Source organism: Macadamia integrifolia, chromosome 5 (assembly GCF_013358625.1).
Source record: "Macadamia integrifolia cultivar HAES 741 chromosome 5, SCU_Mint_v3, whole genome shotgun sequence".
Lineage (NCBI taxonomy): Eukaryota > Viridiplantae > Streptophyta > Magnoliopsida > Proteales > Proteaceae > Macadamia > Macadamia integrifolia.
In genome coordinates this window covers 16,437,231-16,459,108 of record NC_056561.1, presented here as the reverse complement: position 1 = coordinate 16,459,108, position 21,878 = coordinate 16,437,231, and the positions used below count along the sequence as shown (strand labels likewise).

At 38.1% G+C, this 21,878-nt stretch overlaps 3 protein-coding genes across 3 annotated transcripts; 1 reads left to right on the top strand and 2 right to left on the bottom strand.

Annotated features, from left to right (window-relative positions):
• Positions 1 to 3,307: 3,307 nt before the first annotated feature.
• LOC122077922 (protein PLANT CADMIUM RESISTANCE 2-like) lies at positions 3,308 to 4,408 on the bottom strand. Its single transcript, XM_042643810.1, has 4 exons — positions 4,165 to 4,408; positions 4,010 to 4,081; positions 3,666 to 3,878; positions 3,308 to 3,480 (listed from the first exon to the last, which is right to left on the bottom strand). The coding sequence occupies exons 1-4, from the start codon at positions 4,406 to 4,408 to the stop codon at positions 3,404 to 3,406; spliced, it is 606 nt and encodes a 201-aa protein (XP_042499744.1). The 3' UTR covers positions 3,308 to 3,403.
• Positions 4,409 to 11,371: 6,963 nt separating this feature from the next.
• LOC122078746 (exocyst complex component EXO70B1-like) lies at positions 11,372 to 13,903 on the top strand. The gene has a single exon (XM_042644861.1). The coding sequence runs from the start codon at positions 11,573 to 11,575 to the stop codon at positions 13,634 to 13,636; it is 2,064 nt and encodes a 687-aa protein (XP_042500795.1). The 5' UTR covers positions 11,372 to 11,572; the 3' UTR covers positions 13,637 to 13,903.
• A 6,100-nt stretch (positions 13,904 to 20,003) lies between these two features.
• Positions 20,004 to 20,785, bottom strand: LOC122080100 (snakin-2-like). The gene is made up of 3 exons (XM_042646984.1): positions 20,605 to 20,785; positions 20,462 to 20,489; positions 20,004 to 20,357 (listed from the first exon to the last, which is right to left on the bottom strand). The coding sequence occupies exons 1-3, from the start codon at positions 20,680 to 20,682 to the stop codon at positions 20,176 to 20,178; spliced, it is 288 nt and encodes a 95-aa protein (XP_042502918.1). The 5' UTR covers positions 20,683 to 20,785; the 3' UTR covers positions 20,004 to 20,175.
• Between the last annotated feature and the right edge of the window lie 1,093 nt (positions 20,786 to 21,878).

Below are 21,878 nucleotides of genomic sequence, written 5' to 3'. Positions count from 1 at the left end.
GCACATCTATGGGGATCAGAATGTCTTTTTCTACTATTCAATGGTTAGAATAGGTGAACAAGTTTTTATGAAAATTTTTCAATCATCTATGATCTTTCCTAAGGAGCAAGTTCAACTGAAATTAAAGGCAGAGTTTAAATTGTCATTTAAGTCAAACAAGGCTATTGTTACCAAAAAGAATATATTTATTGGAAAATGGTATAACTCAGGTGGGTTTTTTGTTCTAGATGTTGCTAATATTATCAATGAAAAGCCTAATAGTTCTATGTATTTGGTTGATTCTTATAATGTTTGGCGTGGTAGATTAGGACATTGCAATGCATCATACATAAAGAAATCATGCAGACTATGTTTGATATATGGCAACCATGAACCCCCTTAGTCAAATGTCCCATTTGTATTGAGGCTAAATTTACTAAAAGAAACCTCATATTTCAATGGAAATGAAGTCCGAGTTATTGAAATTAGTTCACAGTGACTTAGGTGATTTAAATCACATGAGTCAAGAGGTGGCACAAGATAATTCATTAACTTTATGGATGATTGTTCTATGTATACAAAGTTATAACTTTTTAGAACTAAGAATGAAGTAGAATAAACTTTCTTGTCCTACAAGGCTGAAAAATCAATTAGGAAAGATTTGATGTGAAAGATAGTACTCACCACAAAGAACAGGAGAATGAGTTATAAGACTCTTAATCAGCCAAGGCCCATGTAATATGAGGTTATGTTCGTTGCGGTGCATACTATGGGCTGACCTAAGTGAAAGTAGGCGGTGAAGCCATTTCCGATGAGAATTATGTGCGAATTCTCTAAACATTCATGAGTCCAAGAAAATGACAAAGCCAAAAATGTCCACAATACAAAAGGATGACTACAACGTCAGATTCAAATTATCTTTTGATTTCTTGTGTCTTTTTATTCAATGTATCCATCTTTCTATCTTTTTGTTTGATCTCCAGTATGTCTATCGCTTTGTATTCTCAAAGACCTTTAATGTATTTACAAAGGACACTTGATTTAGTCTCTTCATATTTAGGTCTTTGGGACTTTTTTACTCCCGTTTATAAGTCTTTTTCTCTTCAATTTGAGAGATTTTATATCTTCCTCTTCTTATGAGAAACTTGAGCTTTTCATTCCTTGGTTCCATGAACTTGTTGTTTCCCAAGACCTAAATTAGGTTGAACGATGCCAGGATGCGTAGCATACACTAGCACCTTTCGGTGTCTATCTCTCTCCTCCCTCTTATGAAGTGACCTATTTACCCCTTAATATAACAATAATCATAACATTATCCCAACTAAAAGGGGTTGACAACCCAAATCCAAAATGAAAAAAGATAAACATAAGAAAACGTTAGATTTAGAACAATTCTGTAAGAGATCAATCCCCTCAAGCGTTCTACCAAAAAACATAAAAAATCCCCTCAGTGGATTGGTCTTCTAATGAGTGGTCCTAGTTATGCATTCATAGACAGTAGATCGCAGTCTGGAGATATTTGGTGCATCCATTGCATACTAAAGATCAATTGTGTAAAGATCTATTAAGGTAGACCCCTATTTGGTTGTGAGCTTCCTTTCAGTTAGGGCGATCCTACCCACGTTTTGTTGCTCATTCTCTTTGCTTTGGGCCTCTGTTTGATTCGTTGGGTCATGCCTTTGAGGCTGAAGTGAGAATCCCTTATTTCTTTGTTTATATATTTTTCTTTCTTCGCATAAAAGGATTCATCTATTATAATAATAATAATAATAATAATAATAATAATAATAATAATAATAATCACCGTCTCCAATGGTAATAAATTAGCAATAGCAATATATCAAAAAACTGAGAGAGCGGATCAAGTCCTCATACGAGAACCATTCTTGTACGGGGTTGATCCGTACAAATGGAATCCATCCAACAACCAACTCTATGGTGGATTCTATCTGTGCAGATCAACTCGTACAAGAATGATTCTCCTACGAGAACTTGATCCACACTCGAAAAATGATCTAGGATTCATAGTAAATGTCATGCCTCTAAAAGCACTCGTCTTTTCTTCAAAATCCTTACTAACCAAATGAGTTACACCACTATCACTAGGGGTGTTAGTTTGGCCATAACAGCCTGAACCCGCCCAGCCCAGCCCAACCCTGACCAGGACTGGGTTGGGCCTGGGTTGAGACTTAGGCCCAGCCCGGCCCAACCCGGCTCGATTAAAACCCCGATCTATTATTGTGTTTAGTAGTAATGTTTCCTTCTCCTAGGCCCACATCATGTGTTACACAAGCGTTACACAAACTATCTATGACTTCAACCTACATCATCACAAGTCATATACTCTTACCTATTGAGCCAAGAAAACAAATGGCCAAACTATCTCCCCTGCTTTTTTTGTTTTTTTTTATTTTTTTTTTATTTTTTTTTTTTTTGCTATCATGTATTGATATGAACTGTAGATACAGTAGCAATTATGAAGTTTGGCCTATCCAATTTCTGAAAGATGTGGTGATGTCAGGCGATTAAAATGTCTATCTTATAACCACATTCACAACCTTGCTTGCTACAAATTTATGGGTTAGGGGTGAAAAATGGCTGGTTATAATCCTAACATCTCCCCACCCCCCACCCCTTTGGTAAGTATTGGCTTAACATTTATGACCCTTCGTGGGAAAAAAAAAATACATGACCAGCTAGGGTCAACCAGGCCCAATCCAACTCAACCCTAAGCCCTGTAGGTTTCAGCCTGAGCATGAACCCAGTAGGGTTGGGTTGGGCCTAGGTTGAGTTTTGGGGAACTAGGGTTGGATTGGGGTATTAAGGAGCCCAGCCCAACCCAACATGTAAATATCACTATTCAGATTCTCTAACCACGTGGGGTGCCTCCCCTCATGGATAGTTACCAATTAATTAAATGAAATCTCCATCTTTTCTGACACACAGTTATAAATAAGAGATTCCATTCCATTGATCACCGTTGGGTGCCTCCCCATCACCAAGGCACTCAACGTGGGCAGAGAATCCAGACCCGTATAAGTAACCCCCTTTTCCCATGCTTGTAACCATTGAACCGAATTTCAATCCTTGGAAATATAATCTCTTGAGCTCTTGTTGCTGTGGAATCTAAAACTAAAAGGCATTCAATAGGCTAGTGTGCAGTGTTCACAGGTGCAGCATTTTGTTGGTATTTTGACAGAGACGCAATTGGGACAATGGGATTATATTTCCACTGGTTCATCATGTTAGAGTCCGGTTTGGTGTTGCACGTATGCTCCTTCCCAAACACGTCCCATCCTACTACCATTTAGAGCACAAAAACGAAATATTATCACAACCCTACTTGTATATAATGACATATCAACATTTTGAAATCTTTTTATCATTTCCTTTAATTAGTACTGTCATGGTCACTCCATTTTGTTTACCGGTTCATCCCTGCTTGTACTGTTGGTGGCGTTGCAACTCCTCGATTCTGTCTTTCCACATTCCCATGCCACCCTACACGTTCACAAGTAACATGTTGAGCACCTCCTAACCACACTGTGAGTGTTAAGGCTTCTATCTTAAAACCAATTGGTTTCGTGGGATGGTCTCTAATAGTTGAATTTTATCCACACCCGATGTGAGCTTATCTCAATACTGTGTGTGCGTGAGTGAGAGAAAGAGAGAGGAAGGGTATATACCAATTGACAAGTCAAAGCCACGGTTCTTAAGCTCTGTGTACTCTTGACATAAAGCACATTCCTCGCAACAACAGTGAATGCAGAAATCTGTGCAGGGACTCTCCTCTAAGAAATATTGTCCTCTAAGTTTTGATCGGTAGAAGCAGGAATAAATACATGAACAACCAGTCATGCACAGTATCAACATATAAATTGCTCCACTTACTCCACATGCTGCACAAAAATTACCCACAAGTTAAGAACCAATCTCCCACTTAGTCCTGTGTGTATATATATATATATATATATATATATAGAGAGAGAGAGAGAGAGAGAGAGAGAGAGAGAGAGAGAGAGAGACTTACAAGTTGATCCTCTATCCACGATTTCTGCAATCCGGCCAAATGTAACACAAGGGCACCAGAAAGTTAAACAGCCTGAGAGGGGGAACCCTAATTAGGAAGAGACATATATATAGGTGACCAGTGAGGATTGAATTGTATATGTGACGACTACTTACAGGTGCTAATGTCGCTGAAGCAATTGCAGAGGCCGGTGGACCATGGGACTGGAGATTGGGATGGAATGTGAATAGTGGGTTGGGGAACTGGGTGATGATCAAATTGGTGTATTGAATTCACCGGAATTCCTGTGGCCGCCGGAGGAGGATATTCGAATTGAGGTGGTTGTGGTGGTGCCGAGGGCACCGGAGAAGATGATGGCTCCTTCTCCTTGTGTGCGTCATTTGTGTTCGTAAAATACATGGTTACAGTGAAAGGAAAAGAGAGAGAGAGAGAGAGAGAGAGAGTCTACATTTCTGCATTTTATGGGGAAGGAAATGGTTTTGAAAAGAAACGGGAAGGGGTGCAACGGTCTGTGCCCTCCGGCTTTAAAGTTGTGGGCGGTTAAGGAACTGATCATGGTTTTAGTACACAGTATGGGATTGGATATGGGTCATCTCAATTGATACAGTATCAACATGGATCAGTATTGAATCATTGGACAGAAATATCCATGATTTTCTTAAAGAAAATAGGTTTAATACTCATGATTTTCTTAAAGAAAATAGGTTTTTCTGATATTTTACCCCTGATTTGTATATAATATAGGTATTGAGAACCGGTAACATGCAAAACCAATGTGGATCAGCCGCTAAGGGCGATCTGGTGTCCATGAACCTACCAGGGCTGCTACGTTGGTGTAAAGGTTACACAATCAGGCAATGATATGTTGCCCTAATATGTATTTGGATTAACCTCAACCACGTTGTACGCCCTTCCTTTCATTTTTATTTATGGGAAAAGGTTGGGTATGCCGCCAATATCAAGTATGCTAGCACCCCTTGTGTCTATCTCTCTCTTCCTTTTTTCTGAAATGACCCTCATATCCTTATTGAATGATACTCCATCATATGTTCCTATTGGTGCTATCCGCTAGCATACTTGATATCGGCGGCATACCTATCCCTCTTCCTTTATTTATTTATCAAACTAGCATCTCATTTGCCAAAAAAAAAGGGTCATCATCGAGTGAGAAGTCACAAGATTACCCCTGTTTTTGGGTATAATTTCATTATAATGGGATCTTTGTTTCTAAGTAAAAAAGGCAGAGAAGGATTGTTTTCCTGTAAATTAATATTTTCAGTTGCTTAATTTGATCTAAATGCATAAATAATAATAATAATAATAATAATAATAATAATAATAATAATAATAATAATAACAACATTAGAAAATAAAGAAATATATATCATTTGTAAGGAAGTTACATAACAAATAAAAAATAGTTGGAAAAAAAATTTTACCAGACAATCCAAATTTTACTTTTTTTTTTTTTTTCTTGTAAAATTTTTACTATTCCGTTGTAAATGTATAAAATTTTCTATTGTGAGACCACATGTTTTCCCTTTTTAGCTCTGGAAAACCATACGCATAATTTTAAAGGTAAAATCTTCCCCGCATATTTTTTTCAATTCTTTGAGGGCAATCTGTTGCCTTAATGGATCACATGTGGCCTATGTGTCTATAGGACCTACCATATATGGTTTTCACAATCACACGGTAGAGGTTGTATGATTCAAATTCAGTTATTATGGTATTTTACGTTAAGGGAGAAAGAATCCAGCCCCCTTGTGTGGCTCTACACCCAGACACATGGGTTGGGCTGCCAAGGGCAGGGATGTCTTTCACATCTTTCCCCATGTGTCTAGGGCCCTAGGCATGGATAACATAAGCAGACAAGGTTCTTTTTCCCTTTGTATTTTTATTTCAGATGATTTTATCATGTAACATAATGACAATCAAGCATAGAAAATTTTATAATGATAATTTACAACATATTTTACTTCCCACAAACAAATATTAAAAAAAAAAAATTAACATGTACCCAAAAAAATTATACAAATTAAAAATAGAAAAATAATTTTTGCCTAGGAGTGTGACCTTATCAGCACTTCCATGTGTATTTCCCCCTCTTTCCTATTAAAACGAATTTTTCTACCTTCTCTGTATCTGGGCACAAGGGTCACACTGCCTTTCAAGTTTTTTTTTCCTAAAATGTTATATAAAATATCGGTGTTAATTTGGCCTAACATGGTATATATTTTTTCTTTCTTGGTGAAGAAAAATACAATGGCTACACACATTAAGGGCACATCCACCATGCAAGGCCTTTTTGCATTAGACTCAGCCATGTAGGGCTTATGATAATAACATAAGACATAATGATATGTTTCTTTTACATTATTTATGGAAACATTTTTATATCCAATCTTAAACAACTTTTGAAATAAGATAAGTGACAAATAAAAGTGAAAATTTCTAAATATACCTTTGCCAAAAGAAAATAAAAAAAAGTTCTTAGTACAAAATAATTAAGAAGAGCTTGAATGCACAACCAAGCATTCAAAGAGGGGCGATGTGATCGTTTCGTACCCTCCATGTTTGGTGCTGGGGCCACACAACTAGGGTAGCATTCTCTTGAGCAATAATTTATCACCAGCCCATGTTACTCACCGCACATGAGCCGTACATATGGATCTACCAGGGCCAATTGGATTTGGGCCATGTCATGGACCCAATTTACACCCATATTTAATTATTTCACATCACATAATGCAAAAGAAGTCACGTTATAATATTATAAATTAGTAAATAATATTACTTGGTGACCTCAAACTTCCAATAAATACAATTCTGCTCTTGGAAGTTGGAAATTGGGATTTTTTTTTTTTTTTTTCCTTCGCTAGAAGAAGTTGAAAGTCAAATGCGAGAATGACTGCAAGCTCTAAAGAAGCCAAGGTAATTATTTATTTATTTATTTGCACAGAAAACCTTCTATACTTTAAAACGAGAAAAACTCGTAGTTGTTGCATTATAGCTACAATGTTAATCTTCCTGGATACATACATGGAAAATTACATTCAAGAAAATATGTGGCTAAGTGTATAATATCCTCATCAATCACTGTCCATTTCCACCTTCAATCACTCAACAATTTATGAAATTACTACCAACATTCTAAGTGTGCATTATGTGCCACCACTAATCATTATGACCTCAGAAGGTGATCACCATCGTTTATTGGAGAAGGCTAAGTCATTCCACCCTCCGTAGATATCATGTTATAAAGTCACAAAGGCCAGACTTTTCATCACGACTAATCTGCTTCCCCTGCCAATTGAAGTAATCCCAACCTTGAATCCATGCATGTATTGTGATCTCCCCTTAAACGTGCATTCAATGGGATAAAGAGCTGCCGAACCAAACTGCTTGAGAAAAAGAATAGTTTAACAAAATGTGATCAGCTAGATTCACCATGAAGAGAGCATTGATGAGATATGTTGTATTTATATAAGTATTTAATTTATATTATAAATTTCAAAATTGTGACATGTCCCCTTGTTTAAGTTTTACTTTTGGGAAAAGGCTGGATATGCTAGCGCATTACTTAGGAATAAGGCATGTTAGCATCTATAGGCCGTTAGATTAGATAGATCAAATCTATGCCATTGATTAAATATAATGTGTATGTACCTATCTATGCCGCTCTCTTGCAACTCATTTTCTTCCCCTTCTTCTTCCTCTCCGTCTTTGTCTCTAGCGTTACCTCCCTTACCCCGCAAGGCTTTGGCTCTGGCTCTGCTTCAGGTTCCGGTTCCCTCTCCCCCTCCCTCCTCTTTCCTTCCACCTACATCTTCCTGTGTCTCCCTCAGCCTCACCCCCCCTACGGCTCACTACCCTACCTCATCCCTGTTCTTTGCCGCCACTGCAACCTTCGCAATTTTACAAGAATCCAAGAGAAGATTGATAGACTTAAAACCAAGGTTGAGCAGGTGGCAAAAGGAAATTTATCGTTCCTCACAAGGTATCTGCAAAGTTACAAGAGAATGCTTATCAATTTAATTAGGAAAACAAAAATTGGAAACTATTTCCAAGTAAAGGGACCTCTCAATCGATTTAATGGACTTAAAGCATCGGATGATCCAAAAACATCCGAAACCCCATGAACGTTGCTTTTGGCGTGGCTTGAATCTTTAGACCATCATAGAACAATTGCTAAGGGGAGCATCGGATGATCCCAAAGACATCTGAAACCCTATGAACGTTGCTTCTGGTGTGGCTTGAATCATTAGACCTCATAGAACAATTGCAGAGGGGAGTAAGAGAGTGGAGATATCCGAAACCCTATGAACGCTGCTTCTGGCATGGCAGCGTTCCAGCGTGGCTTGAATCATTAGACCGAGGGTGGAGATAGAATTAGGGGAGAGATAAGGTGTAGCAGGGTTGGATTGAAGGTTTGGAGCTCTTCTCTAAATCTAACGGTTATATTTAAGATGATCAAATCTTAGGGTTAAAATCCTGCTAACTCATAAAATTCTAAAGTAACCCACTAGCATACCTATCCCCCTCCCCTTTACTTTTACTTTTACTTTTACTTTTACTTTTTGGTTTTGAGCTTAAAAGTGATGGAGGGAAGTTTTGAATGAAAAACATAAACAAAAATCAAAGATGTGTTTAGTCCTATATTGGTTTGAAAGGAGTGGAAATGTGGGCATAGACTTGTTATTTAAGGATGCAAGCCTTTTGGAGAGGAACTCTCCCACTTCTCATATGTGTTGGGGTTCTTAGGATTCTTTTGAGTTGCACTATACGTTGTTTTATGTTGGGCGTACTTAAATAAAAAAAAAAACCATGAGTCATATCGAACACCTGAGGAAAATATCTTCTAAGGTTAGGGTATGGTGACTTCCCCATGGTAGGAGCTTCCAACATAGACTATTGTACATGTTTTCCGTTTCACCATGCTTGAGAAACTATACAAATTGAGACGCTCCTTCCAAAAGCCACCACATGGCCCTGTTTTTTGCTGGATCAGAATCACCCATGCCAAAATCTCCCTTTGCCTCCTCCGATCCTTCTGGCCTTTTCTTTTACGCCCCTCCGATAATAGCAACCGACAGCCCTTCACCTTAAATTGCATGCCCTTGTTGAGTCTAACTTCTAATATTCACAAAATAAATCCCTGTCGCAACCTTTTGGATATGTTTGATAGCCAAGAGAAGAAAAGAAAAGAAAAAAGAATCTAGAAAATAAAATAAAAGAGAATAAAATAAATGAAACGATGAAAATATAAAAAATATATATATTTGGTTACTATTAGAACAGAAGAAAAGAAAATAAAAGTTTTTGTATTTTCTCATGTTTTCTTATGTTTTTGGCATTTTTTTTTTTTTAGGGTGAGCAAAAGAAAACTTCACAATTCCCAATGGAAATTTTGAAATTAAAAAACTGAATCTTCTCTTGGGTCAGAACATGCCAAGCATAAAGAGAAATTCTTAAACCAAGAAAAAAAAAATTTTTTTGTACTTTTTTTTCTTTTCTTTTCTTTTCATCTTTTGGCTACCAAACACATCCTTAGTTAGAGTGAGCTCGGATTTTCAAGTCTCTTAAGAGGCATTTTGTCAACCAGATTCTTATACTTAGTCGGTTAAGCATCCAAACCTCCTCCTTCAGTAAAAGCATAGTGGTGGTGTCTCAAAATTCAACGTATTTTGGAAGGAGAAACTCTAGCAATCCATAGGAGAATTTTAGTGGTCCTTTCCCTTGGATTGGAGGCTATCTTGTTCCCACAGAAAAGAGGCAATCTACCATATACAGAGACCTGACTCTTCAACTCTTTTATCAGTTCAGCCGCTAATCTCAGATATTATGCACCTCTCCTCCTATTTTAGTGATTGTAGATTTACTTTAATTGCTAAATCCTTCTATTTTATTGATTGTAGATTTACTTTTATTGCTAAGGAGTCCAACCATATTATGGATTCCTTGATCAGGAAGGTTGTGTTAGGTCGTGTATGACAGTCTAACCAAATTTCACTCCGTGACTCTTGAAAAATCGTAACTCCCCAACCCCACGTATTCTACACGTGAAAAAAAAAAAAAACTCATGAGCTTGGCTCCCATGCGCAAAGCCTCTACCTGTATGCCGCCACACGTGCTGGGGCCTTGCCCTTACATGTTCTGCCCACACAGGCCCACAGGTATGCGCTCATGGACTGCACCGGTGGGCTGCATTACTTGCCTGCGTTGTGCCAAGTGTTGTGGCTGTGCACGTGGGTTTTCATATGCGTGCCGTCGGCCTTGCTGTCTACCACCACATTTCCATTATGCCACATGGCACTCAGCCAAATCACCAAAGTACAGAATTCACAATGACACTGGACAAAGCCCCACTTGACATCGAAACACACGCGACACCTTATTTAAACATCCCACCAACATATTGACTAATTTGGAGCAACCATACGAAAGTGGGCATAAGACAATTTCAATTGTGTTGGATTCAGTTTCAATTGTATTGGATTCATGACTCAAAGCTTAAGCTTTATTACTTTTTAGAACAATCCATATAAGGAATCTTTCATTAAAAATACAAAAACATCTACAAATATAAACTTTGCTGAAACTACAGTAACAAACATTTAACCACTACCTATGCACAGCCACTGCCACATCAGCTATGTGATTCTAAACACTACACTAGAGCATCATCAAAACTAGCCACCTAATTACTAATGCATCAGCTATGTTGCCAATAATGACAATATACTCTAGCCCTAAAATGACAAAAATAAAGGTTGCCACAGTTGATCAATCAAGGCCGACTCAACCAACCCGATCCAATCAAGTTCAATCATTGTTGGGGCTGGGTTGGGCTACAATATCCCAGGCAGAGCTGGGCTGGGCCGGGCCTGGTTTAAGCTAAGGGGACATAGGGTTTTAAAGAATAGGCCCACTTATCTAGTTATACCCCTAGATAAAAAGAGATTGTCAACCTTCTCTTTTGGTTTTTTGGTAGAAGAAAATAACCTTCTCAATTCTCACCATTGTTGACTTTAGCGTCTTCCATTGAAAGGAAGAAATAGTTTTTTTCCATTTTTTTTTTTTTTTAATTCTATTCCAATGGTAAGTTAAACAGGGTTACAACGGTTCCGCAGAACCAGGAAAACCCGACCCACAGGCCAAATACATCGGGATCGAGCCTTCATAGAACTGTCAACGGTCAATCTCACACCCTAAATTAAACGATAACTCTCCACGTTCCCTCCATGAAACACAAACAAACACACACTCACCACCCTTCAACGTGCTTCCCTCTCTCTCTCTCTCTCTCTCTCTCTCTCTCTCTGTGTGCCTACATGCATACAGACACCGACGACCGTTTCAATCTCTCTCAATGTAATAAATTAGAAAAAATAAATAAATAATCGAATAACTGTCCTTCATTCGCGCTCGCGCCTTCCCAGTTCCCCATCTCTCTCTGTCTCTTCTTCATAGTTCAAACCCTCCAGTCCTTGAGGAAACTAAAAGAGAAAAAAACGAACAAAAACGAAGCATTAGAACACATTACACATACCTCTAAAACTAATGGAGAAAATCCCTCCTGAGAAATCCGACAGTTTTGCCAGCCGAGATGACGACAACAACAACAACAACAAGAAGCAGTCCGACCCTGACCTTCCTTCTTCCCCTCCTTCTTCGTTACCGGAGCTCTTAGCCGGTGATTCCCAATCTGATTCTCACGATACCTCTACAGAGCCCACCATCGAGGAAGCAGCAGCACCAGCAGAAGCAGAGAATCCTGAAACAACCACCGAAGACCCTTCCATTTCTGATCTCGATTCCAGTCTTCCAAAGATTTCCGAAGACATTGATCGCTTCCTCTCCCTCTTCGAATCAAACACAACCCCGGTAGAAATCCCCAATTCTGTTGATGAATTCGCGAAGCTTGTTGAAGCCCAGATCGCGAAATATAATTCAGATGAAGATCCAATCAAATGGCGTCAAGATTCCGATGCAGATGCTACCCTCCTTGAAGCTGTCGATAGATTATCAAAACTGACGACAGCTCTATCTAAGCTCCCGTCGGATGCGAAATACGTTTCCTCAATCAATCGTATCGGCAGTGTTCTGCAAAGCGCAATGTCGTATCTTGAAGAAGAGTTCCGGTCGATCCTTGAGAATGGTGAGTCGGAACCGACCAATCTCAAGGGGAGACAACAATCATTTAACTCTAATAGTGATTGCTGTGTCATATCTGAACCTGATTCGGCGAAGGCAACCAATTTTCCTGGTTACTCACCGGAGACGGTGTCGAATCTGAACAGGATTGCAGCGGCAATGATCGCCGCCGGGTATGAGACGGAGTGTTGCCAGGTTTACAGCATCTCGAGGAGGAATTCCTTTGAGGAGGCATTGAAAAATATTGGATTCGACAAGATCGGTATTGACGATGTGCTGAGGATGCAATGGGAATCGCTAGAGGGAGAGATCAGCAATTGGATCAAAGTCTTCAAGCGCAGCGTCACCGTCTACTTCGCCGGAGAACATAAATTCTGTGATGCGGTGTTTCAGGAAAATCCATCGGTCTCCGGCTCCCTCTTTGGAAACCTAGCTTGTGGAGTCGTCGCTCAGCTTCTCAATTTTGTGGAAGCCGTTGCAATGACGAAGCGATCGGCAGAGAAGCTATTCAAATTTCTGGACATGTACGAAGCAATGCGGGACATGATCCCTGAATTTGATAACATTTTCTCCGGGCAATCCTCGGAGGATATCAAAACAGAGATCTTCTCTGCCCAATGCCGGCTAGGCGAGGCTGCCGTCGGCATCTTCTACGATCTTGAGAACTCAATCAAGAGCGACACCAGTAAAACTCCCGTCCCTGGAGGTGCTGTTCATCCCTTAACACGTTACACAATGAATTACCTAAAATATGCATGCGAGTACAAAGACACATTGGAGCAGATCTTCCAAGAACACCAGAAGATCGATCATTCCGATGTGGTGGTCGGCGGCGGATCAGAAAAAGAGAGCAGCTTACCGACAAACCAGGCGGATAAGCTTTCGCCATTCTCAGTCCAATTGATGACGGTAATGGATATGTTAGGATCAAATCTAGAAGCGAAATCCAAGATCTACAGAGACCTCTCATTAAACCACATTTTCTTGATGAACAACGGAAGATACATAATGCAGAAGATCAAGGGTTCCAAGGAAATCTACGAATTAATTGGGGATCCATGGTGTCGGAAGAGATCATCTGATCTCAGGCAATACCATAAGAACTATCAGAGAGAGACATGGAATAAAGTATTGGGATGTCTCAAAGATGAAGGATTGCAGGTGCATGGGAAAGTATCAAAGCCAGTACTGAAAGAGAGGTTCAAAGCCTTCAACGCCATGTTTGAGGAGATTCATAAGACGCAATCCGCATGGATTGTGAGTGATGAACAGCTTCAATCTGAGCTTAGGGTTTCTATATCTGCAGTGGTGATACCGGCATACCGGTCATTCTTAGGGAGGTTCAGGCAGTACTTGGATTCAGGCCGGCAATCGGAGAAGTACATAAAGTATGGGCCGGAGGATATTGAGACTTCCATTGATGATCTGTTTGAAGGGAACCCAACATCCATGGCAAGGAGGAGAACATGATTTGCAGAAGAAGGAGAAGAAGAAGATGACACTGTTGAAGGAAAGACAGCCAGAGGAGAAATAGCGGCGGTGAGGTTTTGCTTTTGTTGTTAGTTACTCTTTTCATATCACTTCGTAACTCTTTTGCATCTAATTTTTTTTTTTTTTGGGTGTCCTTTTGTTGTTGAACTTTGTATGTTCTGCTTTTAACGCAGAGATGTAATCTAATGTAACCTTCATTTTGTTTACTCAAGTTATATATATAATATCACAGGTCATTTTTCCATATATCCATTTCATCATCTTATATGAGACATGTATGTATAAAATGGCGAGTCCGGATCAAGTCCTCGGATGAGATCATTTGTGTTCGATACTTGATCCGCATTTGAAATTCACTCAATCTCTCACTTCTTACAATAGACTAAAAGATTAAGTGGATTTCAAGCATGGATCAGACATTGTACGAGAATGGTTCTCATATGAGGACCTAATCCAAACTCTAAAATGGTCCACCCCATTAAGACTTCAATTGGTCTAAACCAATTATCATTTAGGATAAATTCCTTCTGATCGAGCCCAGACAAAGCTTGGGCTAAGTTTTTTAGCTCGCAAAGTGGACCTGGGTTGGAATTTTCATATTTATGACCAGGCCAAGCCTCGTTAAAGGCCTTGGGATAAACCTAGCTTGACCTAATTGGACCCTATATATTAATACTACTAAGTCTATGTGTATAAAAAAATCCAAATATATACCACCATCGACACATATATTTTTTAATGAACAGAATTATAATTTACATTACACATTCTATTTTTAAATCACCATTACACACCACTTCATATAAAACCCTAGCTAGTAAAGAAAAGAAGAAACTTTGTGCTCAAACTTAGGGGCGACAGGATTGATCAACGTCTGACAAAAAACAGATAGAATCACTCAAGGCCAACCTGGCCTAGCCCAGCCTAATCAAGGTCAATCAGAGCCTGATTGAACCTAATAGGGTTGGGCTAAGCTGAGATGACCATACTACCCTAGGGCTGGGCTGAGTTTGTTAAGAGACCTTATGATTGGCATGGGGTTTTAAAAAATCAGGCCCAACCTGGCCCATTGATACCCTTAGTTTAAGGATGCTTCTTCATTGGATTGGGCTCCTGAGGCTATTTTTAAGGACAATAGATCTCTTCCCCTTTGTTTTTCTGTCCAGAAATTTTGTTTCTTTAACGCTTAGCCACAGTGAGATGCATTTCATTTCTAAGGTAGTCTTTGTTTTGGGGATCTCCCAAGTTTGGTGGTTGCAACCACAACTAGTTCTTGTAAAATTTGTTTTACTAAGGTTGTGTTTGGTACGATTTTTAGAATAATGCATTCTAGATCATGAACACATTGTTAAGCTGTGTTTACCATCATCATGAACACATTCTACAATGAGAGAAATGTACTTGATATGGTTCTTGTTCTTGGATCACGGAATGCATTAGAGAATGCGGCCTAATCTAGAATGGGCTCTCACAAAACCTGATTTCTTAAACCAGTTTTCATCAAACCAAAGCCTATATTTAGTTTTTTTTTTTTTTTCCCTTTATTTTTTTTTAATCGAACTATAAGTATGAATTTAAAATTAATAAATTTGATGTGAAAACAGCCTTTCTCCATGATGAATTTGTGAAAATAAATTATATGAAGTAGCTAGATATCTCATAGTCGAGAGTAATGTATACATTATTTTCGCAAAAAGCATGAAAGATTTTGCATTAGTTAAAATATGTTGTATGGAAACAAGGCACAAAAATTTGATTCATTTACGATGGATTATGGGCACAAAAGAATGGTGCCCATCATTAAGAATTTATTAATTAATTATATTTTTATTTTTTTATTTTTCCAAAAAACGAAATATAAAGGTTGCAACATTTTCTAAAAAAATAAAAGAAATTGCCTAGATGTATATACGAACAAGATCCACAAATTCTTACATGACAAATTAAATCTCAAAAAACCCTACGATTCAGTTCAAAGATTCAACATGAAATTGAAGCTGGGTAGATTCTTCAATTGGAAGCCACTTTAAACTAAGCAATGAAATTCCCTCAAATAAGCAGAGAAGAATAGATATGAATATTCCATATGCATTGGCAGTACGAAATTTTAAGCTTTCAACATTCTCTAAAAGATCTAATACTAATTGCAAAATGAGTTGTTATTAGAACTTCTTGTTAGTCTTTGCAAAAAAAATTAGGAAATAGTTAATTAAACGGATTATGAGATATCTCAGAGGCTCATCCAATGCGTCTTAATTTTTAGAAGTGGTAAGCCTTTTAATTAAAAGATACACAGATACGCATAATTAATGTATAGCTAGTTTAGGTATGGTGGACCCTTTGTCCTAAGAGTGGGGGAATTTATTTGATTAGTCTTACATAGATGAAACTCCATTGTACTACGCTTAAAAGCTAAAACCATATTCAATTTGGTCACTCTCTCTCCCCACCCCACATCAATTACATATAATTATATAAAATCGAACCAATTTTGTGTAAAGATGATAAAGAAGAGTAAAATTATAAATAAATGTCTCATGTTCTCTTTGTCTCTCTCTATGATTTAACTCTTGCGTATTGGATTGGTATGGAAACTCAGTTCATATCAGTCTGATATCGATTCAGATCAGCATGTATTAGTTTGGATCCATCAATTTTACCTTTATTTTTTATTAAAGTTTTTTTTTTTTTTTACCACTTATCTGATACAGATACCTGATCTAAGATCGACTAGGTCTTGGTCAATATCGATGCAATCCGATCGATCACTTAGAGTCTATCTCTCTACCATATTTAGGTTGCAACATGATGTTTCTCTCTCTCTCTATCAAGGGAAAGAGGAAAGGTCAATTCTACGTCTTAGTCCAATCGGTTCGGGAGGTGAGGGCACTTTTTTTTTTTCTTGACCTTGGCTTTATCTACATTGGATTATAGTCCTACTACTTACACATTGAAATTTTTACTGAGACAAATTCTCAATGCCTTGAAGGGGTTTTTCCTGTTGAGTTTTATTAATTTGGGAAAGGGTTCCTTACACGTGAGCCGTTCCCTATGCCTTGAAATATGAGTTTTTTTTTTTTTTTTTTCTAAAGAGAGAAAATTTATAAACAATACTCATGTATGAAAGAGTATGTAACATCTCATGTTCAAAGAAATTTTTTTTTATTAATTTTGAGCAAGAGTTTCTTATGGCGGAGTGTAGTCCCTGTGCACGTGCAAGGACCAATAAGAACATATGAAAAAGTATCAATAGGAATGTTATGTTATTTCATGAGGCATAAGATGGTCATGTGACATGTCGACTCCCTATATGTTTTGACATAGGGGTTGCACTCTCCCCATAAAAACTATTTTCCCTTCATCTTTACACTTTTTTATGCTTTTTCTTATTTACATATTTTTTTTATTTTGATTATTGCATCGACTCACCCAAATACTATCTGAATTAGCCTCTGAAGGTTTGAAAACCCATTTTGATTGACTAACATGACAAACAATGAATTCAAAACATTGAGAAATATTTTCTCTCTACAGGCATTATTCAGCATTTTTTGTAAAATTGATATCCGTTTCTTCTTTTCAATATATATGATCCCCTCCCTTCCAAAAAAAAAAAAATTCTTTTAAGTTTTTTTTTTTTTTTTTGGCTAACGACGAGTATCCATACCTTTGGCCTGACTAGTCCCATGAGCCCATACTGACCCTACAACCGCATGAACCGAGTTATACCGGGTTTGAATGAGAACCGTTCAACTTTAACTGAAAACAGTGAAGAGCACTAAACACCCTTGTGTGAGTGGCCCAAGGTATACTTAGTGAGAGTGAAACTTAGGACGTCCAAGTTTACAACTCATACATGCACAGGGGCTACCAGTAGTTTCCTTATGGGCACTTGCGTTTGTTACCGCGTGTAGTCATGTTGGCATAGCAAGAACAGAACTCTTCGTTACCATATGTGCCTAGAGGAATACAGTTGCACCTACCACAGTACATCCCACATGAACCCTCTCGCAAAGCCGTGGCCTCAACGAAAGCTCAAGCTGCCTCACAATCTGAAATATTAGAAGAAGGAAGTTCTTTTTTTTTTGTAAATAAAAAGGATGCTGCATGCATGCTAGTGATTATAGCCTTTAAATTCAAGCTGTTGTACGGCAAATAATATTTTCATAAGACTAACGAATGATAGTGGGATATATCAATTCGAATACACAATCAATAGATTTGTGCGATGATAACAAAAGCTTTCTTCCACTAGACTACCAACCCTATCTACAAGACAAATTTTAATAGACATCAATGAAAAAGGTTAAAGAAAATATTTAGTGATGTTTGTTTGTGTGACCTATTTTAGTTGCGTCAGTGCTGCCCAACTGCAATTTATTAAGACCATGCATGGCACATATTAGTAAAAGAACACGAGTGAAAAAAGAAATAAACATCTTAAAAGCCAAAGCTTTGGTGAGATATATATACCAATGGGGTTGGTAGCCTAGTGGTGAAAATGCCCTCAATCTATCAACGCTCGAGTCGGCTGGTTGTGGGTTTGAGTCTTGGCATACCCACTATCGTCCATTGGTCTTGCGGAAGCTTTGCTTCTCGTAAGGGACTTGTCCTGAGAGCTATGATTACTACCATGGAACACCCTTTTTGGATTACCAAAAAAAATAAAAGGTTTTTGTTGAGCTTCAACCACTTGAGAACAATGATAGATAAGAGAAGCAAAGCAATTAGAGCCTTAGAGACAGCCATAATGGAGAGAGAGAGAGCTATGATCACTACCATGGAACACCTTTTTTCGATTACCAAAAAAAAAAAAAAGAAGGGTTTTGTTCAGTTGAACAATGATAGATAAGAGAAGCAAAGCAATTAGAGCCATAGAGACAGCCATAATGGAGAGAGAGAGAGAGAGAGAGAGAGAGAGAGAGAGAGAGAACTGAACATTCGAAATTGTTTTTCCTCATGACTTATCAAGATTGCAACTGACCGTGACTCGTCAAGATTGCATCTGATCTCCTTGCTATGTTTGGCTCACACAGTTACATACAAGATTGGCATGGCTGGACCTTTTGTGCACCAAGTTACATATCAGATTCCTTTTATATATTCCAACCTTAACAATAAATTAAAGCATTGTATGTCTTAGGCTATACAAACAACAAAGGAATAATAGGTGATTAGCTTAAATAATAAAGAAAATGGCTCATGACCACCAAGGTTACAAGATGTGAGTGTGGATCAGGTTCTTGAAAGAGAATCATTTTCATTCAGTCTGATTCACACATATGAAATCCACCACAGGGGTTTTCCATGTATGGATTCCATCTTTGTGAATCAATTCCATCCAAGAATGATTCTCATACGAGGACCTGATCTGCTTTCAGAAGATGTGGCCAATTGTAAATGATATAACTTAAAGTAATATGTTAACTATGATGATATTTTCCCTCTAATAATAAAATTTCCATCCACTTAGTTTGTTTTGGGTCGAACTACACATATGAATTTAGAAATTAAGAGTTTTTATTTTAAAATAGTCTTTCTCCATGGTGAATTTGTGGAAGTAGACTATATGGAGTAGCTAGATGGCAAATTGAGCAAATTTCTGATCTTTAACGGAAAAAAGATGGCGAATTGAGCAAAAGAAGTGGCCACCTTGAGTATAACGAGCCCCGCAATCTCGGCACACCCACACCCCCACGACCACGGTTGAAGTTACAATTTGAGGAAGACCTATATATAAGAAAAAGAATAATGCAGATGCGATTACAAAGACTTTACCATGAGGTAAAGCATGACTTAATGCATAAGCAATGTTTAGTAAGTTTAGGTAGAGTGGACCCTCTTGTCCTAAGTGGGTGAATTTATTTGGATTACTCCTACATGGATAGAACTCACATTGATAAGTTGAGTATCAATTACATATATGCATAAGGAAGAGGTTGAGTATCCCGCTAGCTCTTTTGAAGTTAGTTGCAATCAATGAAACGTAGGACACTCAAGTCTTTTCTTTTCGGTGGGGGTGGGGGAGAGAGCTACTTGGCAACCTGGCGTCTCTCTCTCTCTGGGTTGAAATCGTCTGCAATTCCGATCTCGTACAATTCCGTGAAATATCACCTTCCGGCGGTGACACGTGTATTGATACCAATACAATGGTCCAGATCTGGTACAACTAATAAAACATTAAATCAGTGAAGAGGCATTTAAATCAGATCTGGACCATTGCATTGGTATCAATATACGTGTCACCCCCTGAAGGTGATATTTCACGAAATTGTACGAGATCGAAATTGCAGACGATTTTTTTCCTCTCTCTCTAGGTTGTGAGATGGTGTTTCAATCAAGGGAATTAATTCAAAACATTGAAATATTATATTATCTATTTTATAATTCTTACATAGATTATAGAACAGTGATTAAACCATTGAACCACCAATGGTTTTACATAAAGAGGAAACACATTATTATATTATTCCATGCCAGCCTTCCCCTATGTACTACGTACCACTATTCTCCTTAATTTATGGGCACTTGCGTTTGTTGCCATGTGTGGTCATATTGGCATAGCAAGGACAGACTTCCTCGTTACCAGATGTGCCTGGAGGAACACAGTTGCACCTAGCACAGCAAGTCCCACAAGCCCTCTGGCAAAGCCTTGGCCTCGACGAAAGCCGGCACCTCGCTGAACAAGCTGCCCCACAATCTGAATTGAAAGACAGGAATTGAAGGAAGTAAGCATCAATGAAAAGGTTAATTAATTATGATATCACAAAGAAGAAAATGTTTAGAGATGTTTGTTTGTGTTACCTAATTTAGTTGCGTCAGAGCTGCCCAGCTGCAATTTATTAAGACCATGTATGGGCACGTATTAGTAGACTAGTAAAGGAACAAAATTAGAAAAGAGAAATAGAAAATCTTAAGCTAAAGCTTTGGTGAGATATATTAATTACCGTTTGTTCAGCTTCAACCATTTGGAGAACAAGGACAGAGAAGAGAAGGAAAGCAATTAGAGCCTTAGAGAGAGCCATAATGGAATGAAGGACCTGAAAAAAGAAGATTGATGAAACTTGAAAGCGCTCACGATTGCTTACGAGTTGTTGTGTGGAAACTTGGAGGACGAATGCTAATGTATATATACATATATATATATATATATATATATAGAGAGAGAGAGAGAGAGAGAGAGAGAGAGAGAGAGAGAGAGAGAGAGATGGAATGTTCTATCTAAATGTCTGGCACGCGTTAGGAAGGTTGCGTTGCGAGAAAGGAAAGTAAAAACATGAAAGTTAGCAAAGGCAAAAGGAATGTGTTGCCACTTTTCAGCCACGGCGGCCTTTACCAACCAAACACCCACCATTACGAAGCTTCGGCTTCAGCCGACTCGACGGGCAATTAAAGAACCGGCCAAGCATTTGGCCCAGTACTTTCTATTTAAAGAACCGGCAATATTTATGTTTTCAAATTTATATTTTAATTAAAAATATTTTTAGAGAGAGATTTTATGCACGATCATGTATAATGCATAATCATGCATATAGCCATCAGATGAGGGTGAGGGGCCGGGGGTGCACTGTAAACCTTCATCCCCCATTCAACGGTTGTATACATACATAGTTGCATGTCTATGCACAAAGCCTTTTGCTAAGATTTTTTGAGTTTATTTTTTTATAAAAGATACTTGTAAAATTAATCTGGTAAAAGAAGAATTGAAAGTATCATTTCTTTCTCTCTCATTTTCTCTTTCCCATTCACGTCACACTCACAATATCCCTCTCCCCCTTTTTTCTCATCTTTGGAATTTGAAAAAGATGGAGAAAAGAAATTTAGAGTTGAACTTGATGCACCATGAACTGAATTGCTCGCCATCACCACCAAGCCCAACACATAATTCAAAACCAATCTTCTCTTGATCTCTTAAGATCGACAAAGAGATCAACAAATAAGACAGTTTGCCTACATGATATGTACAAATAAGGTTGAATTTAGTTTCTCTTCACCGACAGTAAAGAGAGAATCCTTTTACTACAAGGGATCGATCTGATCCTTTAATAAACATTGAAAAAAATATATTTTTGACATATTCTTAAGATATGATAATTAAATATTACAAAGAAATCAAATCACAAGCTCACATCAACGGTGGTTAAAGAATCTCTAAACTTTCTCCCTAAAGTCTATCTCTACAAGCATTCTATTATTTTTCCTCTTAATGCATTTCATTTTA